The sequence below is a fragment of the Mus caroli genome, chromosome 17, assembly GCF_900094665.2.
Source record: "Mus caroli chromosome 17, CAROLI_EIJ_v1.1, whole genome shotgun sequence".
NCBI lineage: Eukaryota > Metazoa > Chordata > Mammalia > Rodentia > Muridae > Mus > Mus caroli.
The window spans coordinates 67818557-67833945 of NC_034586.1; the positions used below are offsets into that span (position 1 = coordinate 67818557).

Consider the following 15389-nt stretch of genomic DNA (forward strand, 5'->3'; position numbering starts at 1 on the left):
CCGATGTTCTCTATGGAATCTTCTGCACCTGAGATTCTCTCTTCCATCTCTTGTATTCTGTTGCTGATGCTCGCATCTATGGTTCCAGATTTCTTTGCTAGGGTTTCTTATCTCCAGCGTTGTCTCATTTTGGGTTTTCTTTATTGTTTCTACTTCCCTTTTTAGATCTTGGATGATTTTGTTCAATTCCACCACCTGTTTGGTTGTGTTTTCCTGTATTTCTTTAAGAACTTCTACCTCTTTAGCAGTGTTCTCCTTTATTTCTTTAAGTGAGTTATTAAAGCCCTTCTTGATGTCCTCTACCAGCATCATGAGATATGATTTTAAATCCGAGTCTTGCTTTTCGGGTGTGTTGGGGTATCCAGGACTGACTGAGGTGGGAGGGCTGGGTTCTGATGATAGTGAGTGGTCTTGGTTTCTGTTGGTAAGATTCTTACGTTTGCCTTTTGCCATCTGGCAATCTCGGAGTTCGTTGTTATAGTTGTCTCTGGTTGGAGCTTGTTCCTCCTGTGATTCTGTTAGCCTCTGTTGGTAGACCTGGGAGTCTAGCTCTCTCCTGAGTTTCAGTGGTTAGAGTACTCTCTGCAGGCAAGCTCTCCTCTTGCAGGGAAGGTGCACAGATATCTGGTGTTCAGACCTGCCTCCTGGCTAAAGATGAAGGCCCGAAACAGACCTGTTCCAGAAGCTGTGTAGCTTCTCCAGTCTGCTCCCTCACCCTTTGCAGTCCGCTCGTTTGTATTTAGGGACCTGTGCAGACTAGTCTCTGAGGGACCCAGGACCTAAATATTAATTTTTATGTATGTCTCTTTGAGAGTGGATGAGCATGTGTTGGGGGGTTCTGTGTGCCATGGAGGCCAGATGAAGGTGTTGGATTCTTCAGAGTGCAGTCTCAGGTGCTGCTTGTATGCTCTCTTGCTATGTGGGTGCTGGGATCTGAACTCTGCTCTTCAAGATTGCACAGCAAACTCCCTTAACCCAAGTCATAAATAGTGGCTGTTTTCTGTTTTCGTTTTGTTTGTTTTTGTTGTTGCTGTCATTGGTTTTGTTTTATCTTGTTTTTGATGCAGCATCTTTGCATAGTCCCGGCTAACTTAGAATTCCTTGAAGTCAGTGAGGTCTTCTCTCCTTGCTTCTGCCTCCCCGTGCTGGGATTGTGGTATGTATGCAGCACCACGCCCAGCTCTTGCTTCCTGCTTGACTCTGCTCTGCGTGCGCTCCTACCTTTTCTTTTTCTGCACTCTTTACTTCCCTACTGTGTATGAACTGCACTCTGAATATGCTACTTAGCAATCACCATAGATCCTTTAATGTACACACTTCACACTGCTTAAAGTCAATCATTCTTTTTTTTTTTTTTTTTTTTTGCTTTTCGAGACAGGGTTTCTCTGTATAGCCCTGGCTGTCCTGGAGCTCACTTTGTAGACCAGGCTGGCCTCAAACTCAGAAATCCGCCTGCCTCTGCCTCCCGAGTGCTGGGATTAAAGGCGTGCGCCACCACGCCCGGCCAAAGTCAATCATTCTTACCCTCTTCCTACACAATTTGAATCCTTAGAAGCTGAGATGTCTTGGTTCTATTTTAGCACCCCTGTAAGGTAGACATCATTATAATAGTTTTTCTGTAATATTTTATTTCACGTCTATGTTTGCACATTTATATTCATAACTTCCTCTTAGGATAACTTTGGGTTTTTTGCCTATGTATACTTTTTGTTGTTGTTGTTGTTGTTGTTGTTGTTTGTCCTTTCCAGTGGCATTTTTACTGGATATAGAATTTTGGAAGTTTCTCCCTGTAGACAGAAGGGTTAGGCTGCTGTCATGGTAAGAAGTCCAGTATCTGATCAGTCCTCACTGTTGTAGGTGGTTTATCCTGCCTTTTTGTTAGTTTTGGATGCTTTGAAGGCGTCTTCCCTTTGTACTGTGCAGTTTTATTTGGATATATGCAGGTAGAAATTTCTTTTTGCTACTCCTGTTTGACACTCTGGGTCTTCCTAGATCTGGAGATTGGCATCTAAGCAAGTCTTGTATCTGCTACAGCTTGTCCCTTTGGGAACACGCCTTTAGCCTTATCCATTTCCTGTTTCTCTCTTCAACTGTGTCTATTCCACTGCTTGATCCAGCCGCCCCATTAATAATCATCAAAATGTCTTTTCTTTCTGCACATCTCACTGCTATTCATTTTCCCGCCTGCTCTCAAGCTCGTCTCTCATGTCCTTAACATCTTAAGTATTATCTATCACTGTGTGCTAACTAGTTTAATGTCGGGAGCTTTGTTATGTCTAATTCTACACCCTGTGTCTGTTGAGCCTGATTTATGATGTCTCCTCTTCTTGTGACTTTCTAATTTATTACTGAGAGATGCTTGTTTAATTAGAATTTTATAGATGGCAGTGCTTTGATGCCTTCAGATACACTGACTTGTGCATTTCCCAGAAAGCCCCACCGCCCCAGAACACCGGGGGCCTAGCAGCTTCTCCTGGCTCCTTTCTTTTTTATGGTTTGGCCACTTTGAAATTGTACATTGGCGGTCTGGAGTGTGTCCCTTGTGTGCATGCACACACACACATACACACACACACACACCCCACATCCCACACACACCAGCAGGTGTGTGTGTGAATATGATTTTGAGTTAGCTCAACAGTATATTCTATAAAATTATAGTTGTTTTAAGTTGGAGTTATTTTAATCAAGAGATTTGTTCAGCACTTCTGATTTACCAGAATTGGACATTAATTTTCTTTTTTAAAGTCTACCTTTTGGGGAGTTTCTTAATATTTGAACTTTTGTGTAGGGGTGTGGCCACAATGAGGAGCTCTGAAGTTTATTGTCCAGTGTTCTGTTCTTGGAATATTTTTTATGACAGTTTAAAAAAACACCATTTTATATAATTATCAAGACTGTAATATTTCATCATTTACTGAATCCACTTTATCAGGGTGTGATTTGGTATTATTTGGTTTTCAAGAAATCTTACAGGAGAAAGCTCTGAGAGTCATGCTGTGCTCATCACTTATCCCCGTGAGAGCAGAGCCTGCTCGCGAAGGCAAAGATGAGAAATGGTCTAGAAATCCAACCTGCAGCTGTGTTCTGGGTGTGCATGTGCCTTCATCTCGCTGTGTGATGCTGTTCCCGGGGAGATGTGAACAGGTGTTTACTCACCCTATGTAGGAGCCGACAATGCACCACAGTAAGGAGATCGCCAAGGCCCATCTTGGTGAACCAATGAGTTTTATTGAGGCCACTTACAGAAATATGGGTGAAAGGTTATTGATAGGAGCAGAAGTGATCAGAGACAGCTGTGTCACCCAAAGCCCACCCCAGAGTGGGTGACGGATGGCTCATGAAAGGTAGAAACTGGGAGCGCACAGCCTGCAGTTAGCTCAACAGGCTGGAGAGTGTTTCTTTCCCGCAGCTTAGGTAGTCTTCATAGCTTTCAGGCAGTGGGTCAGGTCTGTCTCTTCCACCTGTGCATGTGCAGGGAGGGAGGGAGGGAGGGAGGGATGTATTGTATCTGGTCGGTTTCAGGAACTTCCTGATGGATTTGAGCTGTTTACTTCCTGAGTTGAAGGCACTTTTCCCTATAGGATGAGGAATTTTTATCTCAGAAGAACGGCTGCATAGCAGTTTTCTCCAGGAAACAACAAAGCAAACAAAACAGACAAACAAACCTCTTGGTGTCATGGAGCACTGTAGAAGTGATTAAAAATAACTCACTGTAAAGGCTGAAGTCATGTGACCTATTTTCCTCTTCTGTCCTTCACTCTCACATTTAGGTTTTAGGAGAAGTTTCAGCACCACCTCTGCTTCTTCTCAAAAAGAGATTAACAGGAGAAATGCTTTTGCCAAGTGAGTATTGAGAAGCCTTAGAAAACTGCCTTTCAAGATGAACATGCCAGGATTCTGTGAAGGAAGAAAAATGGAGTTTTGTGTCGTACACCCCGCTTGGTAGAATGTTAGCACGTAAGAGAGAAGGTGTGACCGGTGTGTTGAGTTCTTCTTCCCTCATTTAAAAGCTCAATTAAACATGTCACAAGTGGCTAAACGCAGCCCACTGTGTGTGTCTTCTCTTCTAAGAGGTTAGTATGGCTGCTAATAGAAGCCAGGGGAATTCACTTTGTTTTCGTTGGGTAAGAAAGGTTGATTTTGAACTCCTGTTTACTGAGTTAATCAGATCTGATTTAATATGCTCAGCCATGCATGCAGGAAATAAAGAAATATAAGGCCCGTTTGCATAAGGCACTCCCAGAATTATTATTATTTTAAATGCTTTGGCTTCCCCCTAGTAGTGTACACTCCTCAAACCCATCACGGATTTGGAGTTTGAAATCGGTCTTCCTGCTCAAATCGCCGAGAGATTAAGGACAGTAACTTTATTCTCCAGTGCACTGGAGATATTCAAGGGCTCTTAGGCAGAATGGAAGACAGGACTGAGAAGAGACTGCCTGGACAGAGAGGATTCTGGGGAAAGAGAGCAGCAGGACTGGTGCGGAGGTTGGTGAGCAAGAGGATGACACCAACAGAAAACTGAGGGAGGAGGCACAGTGCTGCCCCCTGGCAAGGACACGGCAGCAGGCTCAGTGCACACCTTGGGCTGCAGACAGGAGAAACAGCTGGTAGTGCTTACCCGCTTCCTATAGAAAGAACAGGAAATTGAAGTTCTTATGGATAAATATGTTTTATGAGTTCTCGGAGAATGTCACATGCGCACAGTATATTTTGATCATATTCACCCTTATTCCCTTCTAGACCCATCCCATACTCCCTTCCAAATTCATGTCTTCTTTTCTTAAATCCACCGTGCCTATTTTATATTCATATAAACTCATCTGTTATCCCCGCCTCTCTGAAAATCCTCCCCCACCCCCACCAATGGTCCATTTATAGTTTTCTGGCTTCATAGACACTCCAAGTTAAGCAGATCTAAAGCCCCAATGCTAGGATCTCGATATAAATGAGAACAGGTGATATTTGTCTTTATGGGCCTGGGTTACCTTAGTGTCATGTTTTCCAATTCCATTGATTTGCCTGCAAATTTCACAGTTTAGTTTTTCCTTACGGAGGAATAAGATGCCATTGTGTTAGGGGTACCATATTCTTATCTGTTCACATCCTCACCACCGTGAATTTAGCAACAAGACACAGATGAATACGTACGTGCCTTGGTAGTAGGCACATACCCAGGAGTTGTAGCTGGGTCACGTGGTAGTTGTTGCCGTTGTGATTTTTCGAGGACCTGCCAGACTGATTTCCATAGTGGCTGCACCTGTTTGAACTCTCACCAACACTGCATAATGGTTCATTTCCCTCAGATCCTATCCATCAAGAAACATGAAACTGGGGCTGGAGAGGTGGCTTAGTAGTTAAGAGCACTAGCTCTCTATGATTGAGTCCAGTCCCAGGGGCTCTAACTCCTGCCTCTGCCCTCTGCAGGCGCTGTGCATACTGTGACACAGAGACAAACATGCAGGCTAAACGTCCATACATATAAAATACAGGAAACATTAAAAATAAAAATACTAAAGATAATGAAACTCATAATAGTTATTAAGTTTTTGTTTTGTGAATGTTTTACCTATATTTGTGTCTGTGTACAGTTTGCATACTTGGTGCCAATGGGGGTAGAAAAGGGTATCAGATCCCTCAGAACTGGAGTTACAGACTTGTGAGCCATCATGTGGGTGCTGGGAATTGAACCTGGATCCTCTGGAAGAGCTGCCAGTGCTCCTAACTTCTGAGATTTTTCTCCAGCCCCTTCAAAGTAGCTTTAATTTACATTTCCCTGATGGCAAAGAGTGGATGGTGAATACTTTAAAAAATATTTGTTAGTCATTGCAGTTTCTGAGAAATCTTTGTTCAGTTCCATTGCCCACATTTTAAAAGGGATGTCTGTTTACTGCATGTTTATTTTTTTTTGTTTTTTGTTTTGTATATTCTAGACACACACACATATATTCCAATTATATATATGTAATTATATATATCCATCCCTATATCATCTATCTATATCTATCATCAATCTATCTCTATTTATCTGTCTCTTTATATCTATCCATCTATTTATCTCTCCATCTCTGTCTCTGTCTCTGTCCATCTCTATCTCTGTCTCTCTCTGCCTGTGGACTGCCTCTTCACTGAATTAACAGTTTGCTTTGTGATACAGAAACTTTCATTACTTGCAGTTCTACTCGTTGATCATTGGTTCCCAACAGGAAGTCCTCTCTCTCCTCAAGCCCCTTCCTGAAGCACGCTTTGTCCTCTTCTCTCCTAGCCCTCTGAGTGTTTTGGTTTAGTGTTAAGATCTTCGATCCACTTTGAAATTGATCTGTGTGCTGGGGATTCGAGAAGGATCAACTTTCAATCTTTATGTGAACATCCAGTTTTCTCAGCACTGTTTGTTGAAGATACTGTCATTTCTCCAGTGTGTATTTTGGCATCCTTGTAAAAACCCAGGTGGCTGTAGGTACAGGGGCTTGGATATATCTGGATTCCTGGTTCCCGCACCTGCTCAGTGTGCCTGGCTTTGTGCCACCGCTGTGTGTTTTCACCATGGCTCTCTAGGATAATTTCAAGTCAGGGGTGGTGGTACTTCCAGCAGAGTTTCCATTGTCCACGGTCATTTTGGATACTTAGGGTCTTTTTTATTTCCATGTGAATGTTAAGATTGTGGTTTGTTCTCAGTTTCTGCTTAGAGTTGCATTGGGATTTCTATTGGACTGCATTGAATCTGTATATTAATTTGGGTGCAGTAGCTGTTTTCAGGATGTTAATCCTGACAATCATGAGATGAGAGGTCTCTCCATCTCTCTCTCTCCAGGGTCATAAGGTTTTCAGTGTATGTGGCTGCCCTCATGGTTTCCTTACCAGGCTGTCTTTAATAGGAAGGTTGTTGGTTTTGATATTCTGGTGTATAACTTACCCCTTTGCTTTGCATGTTGGTCAGTTCTGGGAGTTTCCTGGTGGAGATTTTGGGGTCCTTCATATACAGAATCATGTCATCTGTACATAGTTACACTTGTTCATTTCAGGTAAAAATCTAGTGACCGTTTGTGATAAAAACTGGAGGGAACATAAACAACAAAGACTAGATATGGTGAACCAAAAGCCACCATCTTATTAAGTGGAGAAAAATATGAAGGATTCCCACTCAGATGAGGAGACAAAGCGCCCTCTTTTCCCTCCTGCTCAGTATAATGCTTTAAGTCCTCAGTGGAAATACGCTTCTGTTGAAACCATAGTTATTCCTTACGAGTCTTGATGATGGAACTCTAGGGTGCAGTGTTTTCTGATTACTGTTCGTGGGAACATTAGACTTGGACACTGGCAGGACTCAGCCGTGTGCCCGTTGGACGGTTCTGCAAACTTGCTGGTGTGCTGGTGTTTGCCCGGAGGAAAAGGGGGTTGTTGATGACTGATCAACGTGGTGCTACTGATTTTTAATTATTCGTACTTCAGAGCAAATGTAGAAAACAGGGACAGTGAAATTCCTGGCTGTGTGAGGCTGAGATTGTATGAGGTGTCAGGCACTTGGTGAGTGTTCAGAAAATACAGCCTATTGCTATGATTTTTCTGAAAAAAAAAATGTCGGCAGCTTCGTCAGGCTACAAAAAGCATCCATTTGGTGTGAGTTGGGAGACCGAGGGAATGGATGTTTTGTGTAGGAGTAGAACTCATATGTTGCTTTTGTGCGTTCAGTAAAAATTTGTTTCTGTGTGTTGCATTTTACATTTGATGGGATAAACAATTGTAAATGCTTTGATTCTATTCACTTCCTTTCTTCCTTTTGCCCCTCTTTCCTTTTTGAAATAGTTCTTCATATTGTCCAAGCTGGCCCTGAACTTCCGATCCCCTGACTCCAGCCCCCTGGCTGCTTGTCTTACAGACATAAGCCACCTTGCCTGGCTCCTTATTTTCTGTTTTAAGGCAGGGTTTCACCTGATAGCCCATGCTGGCCCAGTCTCCCCACGGCATAGCTGAGGTGGTGCTTGAACAATTTGCCGCCGCTTCCTGAGCATCGGAGTTACACGTGGGCGGCCATATTGGGCTTTAAAAGTATTTCCCGATGGCAATTTCTTCAGTTTTTGGAAGGCATGGTTTAGAAAAGTCTCTGAGCTCTGGTGTCCTAGCTATAAATTTTAAATTGTTTTAGTTTTTACTGGGTGCCTAATAGAAACAAACAAGGTACTGTGTGTGGTAGCATATTTAAAACTGTAGCGAATGGGAGCTGGAGAGGTGGCACAGGGGGTTAGAGCCTTCTCAGCATTGCATCCCAATCAAGAAGACTAGAGTTCAGATCTTGCACCCACACAAGTCAGGTATACCAGGAAACTATAACCTCAGCTCTAAGGTGAGTAGAGACAGGAGGATGGCTGGGACTTGATGACTTCCAGCCATGAGTTCAGCGTGAGAATGGCTTCAAAAGAGTCCATGGAAAGTGCAGAAAGCACCCATGCTTTCTCAGCAGACACAGGTACAGACAGATGAACACGTGATGCACTCAGATACACAATGAGTTAATCTGTTAAAAATGCTGAAAAGACAAAGGGTGAAAGAAGTAGGCCCCGCTGCTTCTCTTAGAAGATCTTAGGCAGTTTAGGTAGCAGTGCCACAGCCTGCAGTGGGAGAGGAAAGGAGAGGAGATGAGGAAGGGGAGAGGGAGGGGAGGGGAGGGGAGGGGAGGGAAAGGAAGGGAAGAAGAGACCAGGGGCTTAAAGTGGAAGACTCGTGGTTCCCTTGGCAGGCACTAAATAGCCATCTGGACTTCCCAAGTGAGAGGGCAACAGTGTCTGTCATGAATATCAGGGTCTACTGCCTCCTGTGGACAGAGAGAGGTGCTGGTGTGGGTAGGAGGGGGCTCTGGGGGCAGTACAGGTAGGGGAGGGGCCCTGGGGCCAACATGGGTAGGGTAGGGGGCCCTGGGGCCAGTATGGGTAGGGGAGGGGTCCTGGGTGGCAATATGGGTAGAGGAAGGGATCCTGGGGGCAGTTTGGGTAGGGGGGGCCCTGGGGGCAGTATGGGGAGGGGAGGGGCCCTGGGGGGCAGTATGGGTAGAGGGAGGGCCCTGGGAGCAGTATGGGTAGAGGGAGAGCCCCTGAGGGTAGTCCAGTCTCAGGCCTGCTTTGTTCCAGTCAGGTAGGTGGCAGGTGCTAAGAGGTACCTACACTGTAGGAGAGGCTGTGTTGTAGAAGGGCAGGAATGGTATTGAGCAGAGCCCAGACTCTCTCTTGCCAGCAGAAGGGAGGCAACTGGAGTTCATGGGAAAGACCTATATCTTTACCTAAAATTTATTTTCTAAAGCTGTAGGTTTTAAGATTGTTTTAATGTGAAAATATTTTAAAGTGAAATCACATTCAGAATACCATTTCCTTTTCTTCAACTTACTGACACTAATTAAATTCACGTGCATTTCTCCTAATTGTTTTCTGAAATCCTCTCTCCCTCCCTGCCTCTCGTGTGTGTGTGTGTGTGTGTGTGTGTGTGTGTGTGTGTGAATATATATTTTTATGGGTGTTGTTAAAAGATTCAAAAGAGAAAAAACTTTTAGAAATTGGAAGTATATTCCTAATATGGCCATTTCCAATTTTAAAAATTAGAATCTCAAAAATAAAGAAAAAATTCCAAGTGTCCTTTTACTGTAAGAATGGAAATTGCCTTTTATATTTAATTAAGGAGAAATGATGACATTAAGATAAAGGCTATTATCTTGTGACAGTAGAAAAACAAAAAGAAAGGGCATTCAGAAGAAGCCTTCTATCTATAATTAAGATTCTTCTGAAGGATAGGAAAGTAAAACTAAATAAATAAAAATACTAATACTTAGCTGCTCAGAAATAAAAATAATAAAGTTATTATGATAAACTTTTCTCTTTTGTAAATTAAATGAATGTGGAGGTGGCAGCAGGAACGGATGTGGAAACTGCATCCCGTGACTCCAGTACCTAAGTCCAATTCTTGCTTTCCCTCCGGACAGGACCAAGACCACCTTGCGCCGCAGCTGGAGCAGTTCCACCACGGCAGGTGGTCTGGAGGGGACCGTGAAGCTCCACGAGGGGTCTCAGGTCCTGCTCACAAGCTCTAACGAAATGGCCACGGTTAGGTACGTGGGTCCCACGGACTTTGCCTCAGGCATCTGGCTTGGACTGGAGCTCCGAAGTGCCAAGGGGAAAAATGACGGTGCCGTGGGTGACAAGCGCTATTTCACCTGTAAGCCGAACTACGGAGTGCTGGTTAGACCAAGCCGAGTGACCTACCGCGGGATTAGTGGGTCAAAGCTCATCGATGAGAATTGTTGAGTTAACCGCCTGAAGCACTGAGCTTCTCTGAATATATATATATGTGCTAGATGAAAAATAAGGTCTATGACAAAGGGTTTACTTTACTTAGTTATTATGTGACAGCTGAAAATAGAGCGACCTTCATAAAAATATCCAAAGGAACACAGGTATGAACTTTGAGGGTCATGGTTCTTTTGAAAGTAATCAGAATGAGCACTTTTTAAAAAGAAAACGTTAGGTCCCAAGAAAATTTTGGGACTTAAAAAAAAAAAAAAAAAAAAAGAACGCGCTACTTAGCACTATGTTGTGGGTCTTTTGCCATCGGGCTTAAGTTTTGCGCATGGTATACGTTCTTCACAGAGTGAAAGTTTTCACCGCCAGCTTCCTGATGTTCACACGACCCATTTCCTGTCCAGTTGTTCTGGAATGTTCCTTTCCATTCTCTGTGGTCTGTTACTAAGAAGTACCTAGAGAGCAGGCACAAGACAGCATCTTTTATATTTTTTTGATAGGCTCATTGGCCCTTCGGGGATAGGCTCCCGTGAGCAGTTAGAACCTGGGAGGACGGTGAGTACCGGGTGATACCTGGCTCTGCTTTGCTCCCATTAACAACCACAGAGATCTCCTTCTCCTGAACCACTGGCTGGTTAACACCGCTGAGCATGAACAAGGGCCTCCTGACTCAGTGTGTGCCTCAGCTCACAGTGTGGCCTCAGGTTTCTCTTCTGCAGCTCGACTGCCCCACCTGAACGCACTACAGGAGACTTGCAGTCAGGCTCGTGAGCTCAAGGCAGAACCTTTTTTGCACACTTAATTTAACATAAGTTCCCAACATGCACAGCACTTTTGACACATGATGCACTTTTTACTTTTTGAGACTTTGCCTTCATTTCCTCCTGGGATATAAATAAAAAAAAACTTTAAAGAAGTATTTCACAGAATAAATTAAAAAATGTGTTAGGCAGGGTGTGTTATCCGTGTGGATGTTCATGGTGTCTGGGCTTGGGGTGGGGTTGGGAGTAGCTGTAGCTGTTGAGTTGTGCCCGCCACACAGCTGCAGAGCCACGGCTGGTTGTTCATTGTCTTGGGCACATGTTAAACTAAGCTTCATGATAGTGATACAATAATGTTACACATGGGTCTTGTGTTACGTATTGAAGTTTCTGTCCTGTTACATGTAAAGATTTATCCACTATTGTAAATATTTAGACTTGAAACTACCACACTAATATTGGAACAGTTTGCTTTATGAAATTAAAAGTATCCTTCCAAATGGAACTTGCTTTTTGCTCAGACATATACTATGCTGATATTTTGCAATATACTATCTTAAATCTTAAATCTGGTCACTTTGTTGCCTTTTTTAAAAAGTGTGGTATTTCAAATAGAGTTATTTTCCTGAAATATATTTGCAAATTCAAGCTGCTTTATAATCCAGGAATATTTTTATTGACTGAAGAAAATGACTGCTGCAATTCAAAAGTGAACTTATTTTATTATATAGATGATTTCTTAAGAGCTATTTATACCATAATATAAAATCCACGACTGTAGTGAGTCTGTAGTTCTTCCTGTTACTAAATAGTATTCAATAATGTATGTTAGAGACAGAAATGCCAACACCGATGTTATTTTTGAGGTAAAAAAAAACAGTTGTTCTTTTCCCATTTAGATGGGGATATAATGTATGTGCTTACGTATGCTACATGTGCAAGCTAGGTGTTTCCTTTTGTGTTTTGCTTATTAAATGTCATTCTTCTTGAATATCACTTCTTGAATATTAATAAAGAGGGAAGCTATTGGAGCAGTGCTGTGTCTTTTACCCTCTCTGGAGCTGTCTTCAGTGTCTCAGGGACTGTGTGCTCTGAGCTCCCAACCCCACATAAGGGCTCAGAATTCACCTGTCCTTATAACAAAGAGTCTTACAGGTCCTTATTACTATACATGTATGCAATGTATTCTGGTCATATCTCCCTATACCCTACTTGTAGCCCGTCTCCGATGCCCTCACCATGGCTCCCCACCCCCACAAATGCCATTTATTTATGTATTTATTTACTTATTTACAACTCACTAATTCTATCTAGCAGTGCCCGTACGGGTATAGGGCCATCTACTAGAACACAGACAACCTCCCAAGAGCAACCCCCCCTTGAAGAAAACTGATGGCCCCAGCAGCCATCAACTGCTAGTAGCTCCTTGACTTGGGGGTGAGTGGGTATGTGGACCCCTCCCTCACTTCTTCTGGCTTGATGGTGTGCAGACAGACGCAGCTGGTGTGAGTCCGTTCATAAGTGCATTGGTTCTGACATGTCCAGAAGTTTCATGCTTTTTACTCACCAAGAATTATGACTTTAGCCACCCTTCTTCAGCATCACTGAGGAGTTGCTCAAGAATGTGATTCTATGGTTTGTTGTTATTGTTAGAAAGTTGTGAGGGGTGATTTTTAGCGTCCAAAATGTTCTATTTCAAGTGATTCCTTTACAGGTGAAAGTGGACTCCGAGTGTCTCATGCCCATCATCCCCCCATGCTCCTCTCACTTCCCACTGTCCCCCTACTTCTCAGGCTGCTGCTGTGCTCATACCTGACACGCTTCACCTCTCTCCAAAAGACTCGCCTTTCTGCTCATTTCCCATTCTGGCCTTGGATGGAGGGGTGGGCTTTGAGAGCTTCATCCATCAGTTGATCCTCACACCTAGGTCAGTCCTCAGCACCTGCCTGCTACTCCACAAAGTCTGTTCAACAAAAAGAGGCATGGGATGCATTGATGGAGTAAAATGCCAAGCATCACAAAGGTGAGACAGAAAGATCAGGTCATGGGACAGGCTCACTTTACTAGGCAGGAAGGAAGAAGACAAGAGTGGTTCCTGTGCGGTGTAGCAGCTCTGCCCTGTGTCTTAGTCACCTTTCTGTTGCTGTGATAAACACCCTGACCATGGCAACTTAAAGAGGAAAGAGTGTATCTGGGTTTATGTCTCTGGAAGGACTAGAGTCAGTTACCACCATGGTGGTGGAGAGACATGCAGGTAGGAACAGGACACCAAAGACGCCATCTTTGACAGCGTGCTTGAAACAGAAAAAATGAGCAAGGCAGGACGTCCTAAACCTCCCTCAAACAGCACCACCATCTGGGGACCAAGTGTTCAAACCCATGAGCCTATGGAGGACATTCTTCCCCAAACTTCCTGGAGGAGGGGGAAGTAAGAGACAAAGATGGTGAAGTGGCAGAGGAAATGAAGGGGAGAAGACAAGGTCACTGGGACAGCATCCTGTCTGTGGTGTGACCAGTTTAGATCATGGCACTATGTCATTCTCGTGAAGAGAGTGGACTATATCCCATGAAAGCACAAACATGTAGAGGGCAGTTCTGATACTAAAGTCTTGTTCCCCTCCTGGTTCTTGATCTGTCAACGCCATGGGCCAGCTGCTGAGCAGAAGGGATAGGCGGGACTTCCGGTCCCAGGAGGCAAACAGAAAGGCTCAGGATATTCTAAGTTTCTGGGCTAATATCCACTTGTCAGTGAGTGCATACCATCTGTGTTCTTTTGTGATTGGGTTACCTCACTTAGGATCATATCCTCCAGCTGCATCTATTTGCCTAAGAATTTCAAAAATTCATTGTTTTTAATAGCTGAGTAGTGCTCCATTGTGTAAATGTACCACATTTTCTGTATCCATTCCTCTGTTGAGGGACATCTGGGTTCTTTCCAGCTTCTGGCCATTATAAATAAGGCTGCTATGAACATAGTGGAGCATGTGTCCTTATTAGCAGTTGGAACATCTCCTGAGTATATTCCCAGGAGAGGAATTGCTGGATCTTCCGGTAGTATTATGTCCATCCACCAGACTGATTTCCAGAGTGGTTGTACCAGCTTGCAATCCCACCAACAATGGAGGAGTGTCCCTCTTTCTCCACATCCTCGCCAGCATCTGCTGTCACCTGAATTTTTGATCTTTAGCCATTCTGACTGGTGTGAGGTGGAATCTCAGAGTTGTTTTGATTTGCATTTCCCTGATGATTAAGGATGTTGAACATTTTTTAGGTGCTTCTCAGCCATTTGGTATTCCTCAGTTGAGAATTCTTTGTTTAGCTCTGTACCCCATTTTTAAATAGGGTTATTTGATTTTCTGGAGTCCATCTTTTTGAGTTCGTTATATATATTGGATATATTGGATATTAGTCCCTTATCTGATTTAGGATTGCAAAACACATGAAACTCAAGAAGAAGGAAAACCAAAGTGTGGATACTTCATTCCTTCTTAGAATGGGGAACAAAATACCCAGGGAAGGAGTTACAGAGACAAAATTCGGAGCTAAGACAGAAGGAAAGACCATCCAGAGACTACCCCACCCGGGGATCCATCCCATATACAACCACCAAACCCAGACAATATTGCATATGCCAGAAAGATTTTGCTGACAGGACCCTAACATAGCTCTGTCTTATGAGGCTATGCCAATGCCTGGCAAATACAGAAGTGGATACTCCCAGTCATCTATTGGATGGAACATAGGGCCCCTAATGAAGGAGCTAGAGAAAGTATCCAAGGAGCTAAAGGGGTCTGCAACCCTATAGGAGGAAACAACAATATGAGCTAACCAGTACCCCCCAGAGTTGTGTCTGTAATTGCATATGTAGCAGAGGATGGCCTAATCAGCCATCAATGGGAGGAGAGGCCCTTGGTCTTGTGAAGATCATATGCCCCAGTACAGGGGAATGCCAGGGCCAGGAAGCGGGAGTGGGTGGGTTGGGGAGCAGGGCAGGGGGAGGGTATAAGGGGCTTTGGGGATAGCATTTGAAATGTAAATGAAGAAAATATCTAATAAAAATAAATAAATAAAGCAGAAAGGCTCAAGGAGAGGAGAGATAGAGTTCGCCATGCTTCTGGTGGAGAAAAGGTAACCAGCCACATGAGATCTCGAAACGGAGTGGCCACACAGACTGTTCCTACAGCGGGTGGTCAGGGATCGTTAGTAGAGACTATATTCAACTGAGCAACTAAAGTTAGGGCAGGTGGGAGATGCGGAGATAAGAATATTGATAAGGACAAGCTTTTCCAGGCAGCAGATAGTGGTGCCCAGCAATTGTGTCAGAAGGCAAGTTGAAAATAAACAA

General features: G+C 43.7%; 1 protein-coding gene across 8 annotated transcripts in view; it reads left to right on the forward strand.

The window, feature by feature from the left end:
- Clip4 (CAP-Gly domain containing linker protein family member 4) overlaps window positions 1-15389 on the forward strand; it is a 97283-nt gene that overhangs the window by 77455 nt on the left and 4439 nt on the right. For 5 of the 8 annotated variants that reach the window (XM_021149448.2, XM_021149451.2, XM_021149450.2 and 2 more), the window contains 2 exons: window positions 3774-3846; window positions 9968-10093. In XM_021149448.2, the coding sequence (XP_021005107.1) occupies window positions 3774-3846; window positions 9968-10093 (199 nt within the window). Of the gene's footprint in view, window positions 1-3773; window positions 4059-9967; window positions 12076-15389 lie in introns of those variants that run through there. The other 3 variants (XM_021149449.2, XM_029471330.1, XM_021149452.2) reach the window with 2 other exon arrangements.